The sequence below is a fragment of the Formica exsecta genome, unplaced genomic scaffold (genome assembly GCF_003651465.1).
Source record: "Formica exsecta isolate Colony F162 unplaced genomic scaffold, ASM365146v1 scaffold25, whole genome shotgun sequence".
In the NCBI taxonomy this organism is placed as follows: Eukaryota; Metazoa; Arthropoda; class Insecta; order Hymenoptera; family Formicidae; genus Formica; species Formica exsecta.
In genome coordinates this window covers 1-9457 of record NW_021849774.1, presented here as the reverse complement: position 1 = coordinate 9457, position 9457 = coordinate 1, and the positions used below count along the sequence as shown (strand labels likewise).

Here is a 9457-nt window from a genome sequence, read left to right as displayed (position 1 = left end):
TTTGATAACATATGTCAAGGTCAAGGTCATCGGGACTGCCTCCTTTCATCGGCATATTTACCTTGAAATTATTTTATGCATATACGCGCACATATTATTCTCGCAAAGAAGAGAGAAATAAATAATAACTTTAGACTTTAAGAAACTAAATTTATTTTAGAGTAAAACTTGTGAATTGTAAAAATTGTAGTGAATAAAACAATCCTTGTAAAACAAAATAAATTATTGTGTATAGTTTTGTAATCTTTATAATGTTGAGTACGATAAATAAAATAAATTTCTTTCTTCTAATACAAAATAACATTTGCATAGAAAATATTTTTACCTTGTCTATTATCCTTGAACAAAAGCATCTCGAGTACTTACAAATAATATATTTAATCTAGAAACAAAGACTTTATAAAGTTTTATGCGAGAATGTTATATGTTACATAAGTATACTGATAGCGTTGACATAAATTTTAACAATACGCAGTAGTCCAAGAGAAAGTGTTCATCACTCTATCACTTTGAAAACTAAATTTTGAATCCAAATTTTCTAAGATTTATTTTCCTTTTTTAATATTTATTTGTATTTATTAATATTTATTTATTATTAAAAAATAATGTATAATATTTAAACGTATGATATATTTAAATGTACGATATATTCGATTTATGTCGCGTTTGATGCTATATTTTAATCGCATAAATCTTATCAAACCATTATAATTATTTTCAAATCGATAAAATACAAAATAAAAGTTTTAGTTTTTATTTTATGTTTATGTATTGTAAATAAGGAAAGATCCTCGTTGCTGGAGAGTCGTCGAAAGCGAGAGCGAGAACGAATGAAGAGCAAGCGAGATGACTAACATCAAAGAGTTCCGAAGTCTCTCTCGCGAGGCTCCTTTTATCTCTAATCTTTCATATATATATGTCATATTACTATAGAAAATAAAAGTTTTGTATTTCGCAACTTAGCGGTTTGAAAATAATTGTAATGGATTAATGAGATTTTTACGATTAAAATGACACCAAGCATGACATAAATCGAATAATTTTTTACTAAATAAATAATCAAAATTTTGATAACATGTTTAATTAAGAAAAAGATCACAATCACAGCTGAAATAATTACACAAATCTTTAACTAGCAGATCTATCACGAGGAAATCTGTTAGATTTCCTGTAAATAACTGAAAAATTTATTCACTACAATTTTTACAATTTACAATTTACTCTAGAATAAATTTAGTTTCTTAAAGTCTAAAGTTATTATTTATTTCTCTCTTTTGCGAGAATAATATTTTACATGTGCGCGTATATAAAATAATTTCAATACTTATAAAAAAATATTTTAATATAATAACATATATTATACATATATAATATACATTATACATATATTTTACATTAGATGATATACATAAAATAATTATAATAATTTCAATAACACATATACCGTCCATAATATGTATTAAAATAAAAATAAATCACGCGCAGCTAACATAAAATATTAACAAATCTATAATATTTTCGTATTTTTGATTAAAACGGCCGATTGATGTATGTCAATGGTCGCGTTCAGCAGAGAAAACCGCTTAGTAGCAATCGAATGTGATTGGTTCTTACTTTTAGAATCAACGAATCAACGTCAAGTGTTGACGAGACGATAACTGAGCGCTTTCTCTGCTGAACGCGGCCCATGCTAGATCCAGCATAATTGTGGATCTAGCACGGACATGCACCAATCGATCGTTTTACCATGGCACCGAAAAGTGGATCCGGCCACGTAGTTCCGCCGGCTCTAAAATGGATCCAGTTAGCGCCACTGTACCGGCTAGAGAAAGCGTTACAGGAAAAACGGCGGCGTGGCCCCTCTCAGGTTTCTCTCTGCCCTCAGTCTTTTTGAGAGGGGAGTTTTCCCCTTCTAACAAAATCGTTCGAGTGCATTCGGGTGCAAATTGAAGCAATTGCAGGTGGAATTTTGGTTCTATATAGTCGTAGTAAACGATTCCTACGTTTTATTCCAAATTACGTGTTTCATTGATTTTAATCTGAGTGGAGCTATGCAGCAACCTAAGAAACGAGTCTGCTACTATTATGATAGTAAGTATTGAGAAAATCGAAGAGAAAATCAGTAAAAATATACTTCGGGACTTTGTCAAATGTTCAGCTTGCATTCGTACCCCTCCTCATATAATACCTTTGATTTAGCTCAGTATTCGATTGCTCATCAACTTGATTGCGCTTCATTGATTTATAAATTACGAAGTACGATTATATTTTAATACAATATATCAAAATTTGCATCCTTGCACTCAATAATACGGTTTTCGTAGAGTTAAGCCGATAAATTCTCAGCTTTGTTATCACGCGACCATAGCGTCAGCCATGCTTCACACCGTATATGAAAGAATTTGACATTATCGAGTTACCGAGTCATTCCTTATCATTCCCTGTTATTATATCTTAATATTCTTAATAATCATAATTCATCAATTGACTATGATTATAATAGATAATCACATAATTTAGTTCCTCAAAATGTAAATTTCATGTAGCTATTTTATCGTACGGAAAAAAGTCAATAAATAAACATTTTTACAAACAATTTTTTAAATTTTTGTCTGAAACAATAATTAAATATTATATTTAAAATTATGATTTATTATGATTATGCAACATTATTTTTTTAGTAAAAATCTAGTAGTCTTAAATTGAAATAATGAAAAATGCCTAGATTTTGCAAAATTATTGAATAATATAGACTTCGATGTATTATTTCTTAATATGATTTACGCTCTGCGTAAATATTTTTTTATGTAAATCTATAGTTTGCAAACTTAGTGAAAATTTGTATAGTTTTTATAGGAAATTGTGAGAGACTCTCAAGTGTACTCCGCCGCACCGTAGTGTCTCTTTTTAAATGAATATTTTGATGCATTTCATTATGTATTTTTTAAATATTGTGTTCTTTTATATATCAACGTGTGGTATGTATTCTTTTATTTCTCTAGGTGATATTGGAAATTATTATTATGGTCAAGGACATCCTATGAAACCTCATCGTATAAAGATGACGCACAATCTACTCTTGAATTATGGTCTTTATAGAAAGATGGAAATATATGTAAGAATTTTTCGTCATTTTTTATTTGTATGAAAAAGCATAATTTCTCTTGATGCAACTATGTTTAGTCATTAAGTATGAAAAATATTGTATATTGGTTACTATCTAGCGGCCTCATAAAGCCACACAAGAAGAAATGACAAAGTTTCATAGCGACGATTATATCCGATTTTTGAGATCCATACGGCCAGATAATATGACAGAATACAATAAACAAATGCAACGATGTAAGATATCCTTGTTGAATAAGTTATATTATTGATATTAAAGACATTTTGAAATTAAAAACTAATTTTCATGTTTTCTTTTTAATGACAGTTAATGTAGGAGAAGATTGCCCTGTCTTTGATGGCTTGTATGAGTTTTGTCAATTATCAGCTGGTGGATCTGTAGCTGCTGCTGTAAAACTCAACAAACAAGCATCAGAAATCTGTATCAATTGGGGTGGTGGCTTGCATCACGCGAAAAAGAGCGAAGCATCAGGTTTCTGCTATGTAAACGACATTGTACTCGGAATTTTGGAGCTGCTGAAATATCATCAGAGAGTTTTGTACATTGATATTGATGTTCATCATGGCGATGGTGTGGAAGAAGCTTTTTATACAACAGATAGAGTAATGACAGTCTCTTTTCACAAATATGGCGAATATTTTCCTGGAACTGGAGATCTCCGTGATATCGGGGCAGGAAAGGTGAGAGTTTTTTAAATATTATAATTATTCCCTCATATTGCTTTATCTGAAATAATTTATCATTATTAAATACATACATACATACACATATATACATATATATATATATATGATTTTTTCTTACAATTCTAATAGGGAAAGTATTACGCTGTTAACATACCTTTGAGAGATGGTATGGATGATGAAAGTTACGAGTCAATATTTGTTCCTATCATTTCAAAAGTAATGGAAACTTTCCAACCCTCTGCTGTCGTTTTGCAATGTGGTGCGGACTCATTGACTGGTAAGATTTTTTAAAAGAAATTGATACATAATTGTTATATAATAAAGTTATATAATAAATGTTATATAATAAAAATACAAAATTTTACAATATAAATATTAATTAATATTAATTTTATGCAGGCGATCGATTGGGATGTTTTAATTTGACTGTGAAAGGTCATGGCAAATGCGTAGAATTTGTAAAAAGGTATAATTTACCCTTCTTGATGGTAGGAGGTGGTGGCTACACAATCAGAAATGTGTCCAGATGTTGGACGTATGAGACGTCTGTAGCTCTGGGATCTGAAATCGCGAACGAACTTCCATATAATGATTATTTTGAGTACTTTGGTCCTGACTTTAAATTACACATTAGTCCTTCAAATATGACAAATCAAAACACTCCCGAATATCTTGAGAAGATTAAGTAAGTTATATTTATAATATTATTTCTCTCTCTCTGTTTTGTATGTATATTATAATTAAAATTAATTACATTTAATTGTAGAACGAGATTATTTGAAAACCTAAGAATGCTACCTCATGCACCTGGTGTGCAAGTTCAGGCAATTCCAGAGGATGGTGCTATTGTCGATGTTTTTGAACCAGAAGAAAAGATGAATCTTGATGAAAGACTATCTCAACATGATTTGGACAAGAGGATACAACATGAAAATGAATACAGTGATAGTGAAGATGAAGGAGAAGGTGGACGAAGAGATAACAGATCATATAAAGTAATGATCTTTAATAAAAAATTTAATACTATATATATATATATATGTGTGTATATAATTTAATCTTTTATATTTAATTTAAAAGATATGATATAATTATATTTTGTTAGGTAACAGAAGAGGATATAAAAAAATTTTATAAACCGTTTGGTGAAATTACAGAAGTAAACCTTTTAAAACGTCCAGATGGAAGCTTAGTTGGATGCGGTTTTATACGATTTAAATGTATAGAAGATGCTTCGAAAGCAATATTCAATACCAATAAAAAGGAGTTTTTTGGTATTTGCAGAATTGAGTTTGTTATTTTTTTTTTTTTTTTTTTTTTTGATAAAGGGAACTAAGAAGCGACCACGTTTGGAAAAAGGCCAGGATATGGATTTGCATATCATGAATATTAATATGAAAAAAGAGGATGATGTAAAATTGGAATCAAAAGGTATTAAATTATTAAACATATATGTATTATTATTTCATCTCATCTGTGCAAACTAATATTTAAAAAATGTAATAATTATATAACATTTTTTTATGTAGGAAATGATAAAGACGAGAGAACAAATCTCCATAATGAAGAAATCAAGAAAGATGGTGGGGCTAATCTCTGATAAATAATTGTTTCATGATCTGCATATCCGCAAAAGTACAAAAGCCCCTATTAAAAAATTAGATGTAGATAATGTGCTGGATAATTTAAGTAAAAGAACATTTTGATAGATTTTTTTGTTATGATCGCAATCATGCTGCGTGCTGAAGTATTTTCAGAGAACAGTATCTTGTGTGCAATCCACTTGGATTTAGTCTGGCCAAGATAGATATGCAAAAATTCACTTATCATGCAGAGACATATATATGTATGTATATGTGTACATCAGTGACGAGCAACTCGCAACTATAAGAAAGAGAGTAAAAAGAAGTCACCATATAGGTAATCTAAAAGATGAAATTATAATATTATTCATCTAAGAATTTTGTATATTATTGTATTTATACTTTTGTATTTATACAAAATGCATAAAATTACGTGTTTTTAAGCACGCAATTTAGGTATAAAAAGGATCATCTTACATTAAGAGATATAATAAAAAAAATAAATAAATAAATCTTTTGCATTTATTAAGTGAACCATTGAAACAATAGTATAGATTATACTATTGCTAGAAAAAAATGAAAGAAAATGAAATTTTCACAAGATCAGAAAGTATATATGACTCTTCTTTCTATTATATAGATTTTATTACAATTTGCTATATACAATGTCTTGCCTCCCTTTATATAAAACAAAAACATTTTTATATCAGAATAATACGAGAGAAAATTAATATTATTTTAATTGTGTTTCCAACTTATTAATCACTTCCAATAAAGTTTTCATCTGCATATCTTTGTGCAATCTTTCCTCCAGTTTCTCTAGCGCCACTCCACCTTGCATAAATTCTGGTAAATTGTAGAAAGTTCCATTCTGTAGCCTATGATCAGTCACACGATCCTGATTGTAGTTATATGTTCTGACCTTTTCGTTTCTTAATCTCATTCCCATCTGTTTCTGTCGTAGCTTGCTTATGAATGTCGTCTGTTTGTTTAATTGCTGCTCATACAGGATACACCTTAGCTTAGTCATAGCCATTTCCTTGTTCTTGATCTGCGATCTGTTCGCTTGACAGGACACGCTCAGCCCACTCGGCAAGTGGACTATTCTTACCGCAGAATCAGTGGTATTCACGTGCTGACCGCCCGCACCAGACGCTCTTTTTGTCTCAATCTTCAGATCCTTTTCATTAATTGCAATTTGTACTTTTGACGGCGCTGGTAAGATCGCTACCGAGGCGGTACTAGTATGTACTCGGCCTAATCTTTCTGTGGCTGGTACCCGTTGTACTCGGTGTACACCGCCTTCGTATTGCAATTTGTAGGTTTCATCACCAGACATCATAACACTGATGTGTCTAATGCCATTGTTATCATTTGTCTCCATATCTATTACTTCACAAGTTAAGCCTAAATATTTAGCATAACCCATGTACATATCGTAAAGATCCTTAACAAATAACATTGCTTCCTGGCCACCAACCCCCGCCGTTATCTCCACGATAACACTATCATAAGATTCCTTACATATATTGATCAATATATTGTCTAACAATCTCTCATCGAGTTTGTTCAATTGTTCCTTGTACAATGCTTCTTCTTCCTCAGCTAACTTTTTCATTTCTACATCCTGTTTCGCTATGAAAAAAATTTATCTCATTATATACTATAGGTAATATAAAAAACTTAATACGAAAATATTCTCTATTCACCTAGATCCTGTAAATTCTGAATATTTTCTACGAGTTGCACTCTTTCGTTCAACAAGCCATCAATAGTATTTAAATCGATGAATTCGAAGAAATTATTTTCCCAGGATTTATTTTTATATTGATTCGCGACATAATCTAAGCATCTTCTAATTCTATTATCCAAAATATTTGAACTCACGTGCAAATTGCACAAGTTTCTTACAGATCTTAGGTTAATTAACGAGATATGTAATTCGCGAATCTTCACGGGATTTATGAGTTTCATGTATCGCCAATAATTATCGAATCCACATCTTCGAATTAACAGGGACATCCCGCGAATTTATGTCACCTAATCATATAAATGCCAAAATTTCGGCTGCATCTACAGCCGCCAAATCATTTAAGATGACAACTTTTGTAGTCTGCTATCAATTATCAATGGCTGCGTTCAGCAGAAAAAGCAGCTTTGAAACTGTTGTAAAATTCTTTAATATGATTGGTTTATACATTTAGATCCGGCAGGAACTAAGGGCAAGAACCAATCATATTAAAGAATTTTACAACAATTACAAAGCTGCTTTTTCTGCTGAACGCAGCCATTGATTTTTGCTGCACAGCTAATTTTATCGTTTCTTATGTGTGTGGGTACTATGTACAGCAATCAGATTATACTAAAGAGTTATAAATGTTATACGCAAAATCCTCTGGTGGCTCAGGGAGTAGCGCGCCTGACTCACATCCCAGAGAACTCGGGTTCGATTCCCGACTCCGACCCTGGCCTGCGCTTTCCTATTTTTCCTTTCCTACCACCTCCCTAACACAAATTCCTTCCTTCCCCCAAGAGGAACCTACATATATACGACATTATTCTATCTTTAAAACCAGTTTATGGCCGTATAGCGAGTATTCGCTGGAGCCAATCCCAAAACCCAAGCAAGCAAGCAAGCAACGTGCTGTATAACCTAAAATTCTATAATATTTGTTTTTTACAATATGCTTGGAAGTTTTCAAATCTTATTATATGTTTAATATTCATCTTATTTATCGTTGAAATGGAGAATAAAGAGCAGAAAAGTATATTGTTGCAATGTTTGGAATTTTATTGCGAAAGCGATGATAGTGATTTAGAATTTATAATGAATACATCTTTAAGTAGCGATAGTGAAGAGGACGAAACAAGAAATTTTGTAGAAATTATAAATTTATATTTAAATGAAAGAAGAGATAAAATACATAATAGACCTCGCGTCGAGAATTATGTTGAATATACTAATGTTCTTCCTCCTTTTCTAATCGTTGCTTTTCCGCGCATTTCTGACGTCACGTAACTAGGATGCTCATGGTGACCTACCTTCCAACCAGGGGCACCGTGAGCGCTGAAACGTCACGTATCTATGACGTCACTTTGTTCATTAGAACACTGCGAGCGTGAATCGGACCGGCTATGAACATGCTGTTAGCGCTGTAAGCTTGTTTCGGACCGCAGCCAGAGAGAACGGTAGTACATCATCGCAGCCATTTTGAGCGTCCACTTTTTTCGACCTTTTTCAGGGCCGTGTACAGCCAGTTGTTGCCTTACTTATTCCAGTCTGCACTTATTTTGCGCACGATCACCATTCTAAATAAGTGAGAGGAACAGCCAATTTTAGGCTAAACAAATATTATTAATAAGTGTTAATTGTAAGATCATGGTGCATTGCCAGGCCTTTGAGGTACTTCCAGTATTTCTGTCATGCTACAATTCGTCCCTGAGCGGCCATCTTAAGTGTCCACTTATATATAGGCACTTCCATCCGCTTAAGGCTGGTTTATGCAGGCCGTAACTGTTAATTTATGCCGGAACCGTTAAAGTTTAACACTAGGATTACAATGCTTTTGTTCATAATGGCATTATGTTTAGTATTAGATTTTTAGTATTAGCAGTAAATAACAAAACGCAATCTTAATTTATATTTAAATTTTAGAATTTGTTCCTTTTAACGTATGAAAAATATCCCTAACATATCCTATAGAAATCCTTAAGGTGTTCCACAGGATCTCCCTGGATTCTCCAGAGGCTAGTGTATGGCTATCATTTACTCTTCCTCAGGACATCCAGAGGAGATCCGAGGATTAAAATAGGATATCCTCAGGATATCCTACATGTATGTCCTGGATGCCCTTTGGACGTCCTAAGGACATCCTTGTGCTGTCTGGGTATGTATATTTATCGACAATAATATCCTTACATATGAAAAAAATAATAAGAAATTAGGCCTATAAGAGTCAGGATCTAGTGTGTATTAGGGATGTTCCGAATATACAAAAATCTGTATTCGCGAATACGAACCCAGCAAACACAGAATATAACTGCTATATAACATGGGAATA

At 32.1% G+C, this 9457-nt stretch overlaps 2 protein-coding genes and 1 long non-coding RNA gene across 3 annotated transcripts; 1 reads left to right on the top strand and 2 right to left on the bottom strand.

The window, feature by feature from the left end:
* Positions 1–1553: 1553 nt before the first annotated feature.
* On the top strand, positions 1554–5908 carry LOC115236479 (histone deacetylase Rpd3-like). The gene is made up of 9 exons (XM_029808964.1): positions 1554–2091; positions 3003–3115; positions 3225–3342; positions 3434–3807; positions 3943–4090; positions 4213–4498; positions 4580–4808; positions 5142–5244; positions 5343–5908. The coding sequence occupies exons 1-9, from the start codon at positions 2052–2054 to the stop codon at positions 5411–5413; spliced, it is 1482 nt and encodes a 493-aa protein (XP_029664824.1). The 5' UTR covers positions 1554–2051; the 3' UTR covers positions 5414–5908.
* LOC115236481 lies at positions 3672–8614 on the bottom strand. The gene is made up of 4 exons (XR_003884196.1): positions 8439–8614; positions 4291–4374; positions 3968–4087; positions 3672–3853 (listed from the first exon to the last, which is right to left on the bottom strand). It is a non-coding gene; the product is annotated as an uncharacterized LOC115236481 (long non-coding RNA).
* Positions 5901–7555, bottom strand: LOC115236480 (peptide chain release factor 1-like, mitochondrial). The gene is made up of 2 exons (XM_029808965.1): positions 7106–7555; positions 5901–7031 (listed from the first exon to the last, which is right to left on the bottom strand). The coding sequence occupies exons 1-2, from the start codon at positions 7416–7418 to the stop codon at positions 6130–6132; spliced, it is 1215 nt and encodes a 404-aa protein (XP_029664825.1). The 5' UTR covers positions 7419–7555; the 3' UTR covers positions 5901–6129.
* Positions 8615–9457: the final 843 nt, after the last annotated feature.

Excerpts from the sequence above, each read along its gene's own strand:
- LOC115236480 (XM_029808965.1), bottom strand. The coding sequence starts at position 7,418 with ATGTCCCTGTTAATTCGAAGATGTGGATTCGATAATTATTGGCGATAC. Across the intron at positions 7,032-7,105 it reads TCAGAATTTACAGGATCTAG|CGAAACAGGATGTAGAAATG; the intron begins GTGAATAGAGAA and ends TTTTTTTCATAG.
- LOC115236479 (XM_029808964.1), top strand. The coding sequence starts at position 2,052 with ATGCAGCAACCTAAGAAACGAGTCTGCTACTATTATGATA. Across the intron at positions 4,091-4,212 it reads TGGTGCGGACTCATTGACTG|GCGATCGATTGGGATGTTTT; the intron begins GTAAGATTTTTT and ends AATTTTATGCAG. Across the intron at positions 4,809-5,141 it reads GAGATAACAGATCATATAAA|GGAACTAAGAAGCGACCACG; the intron begins GTAATGATCTTT and ends TTTTTGATAAAG.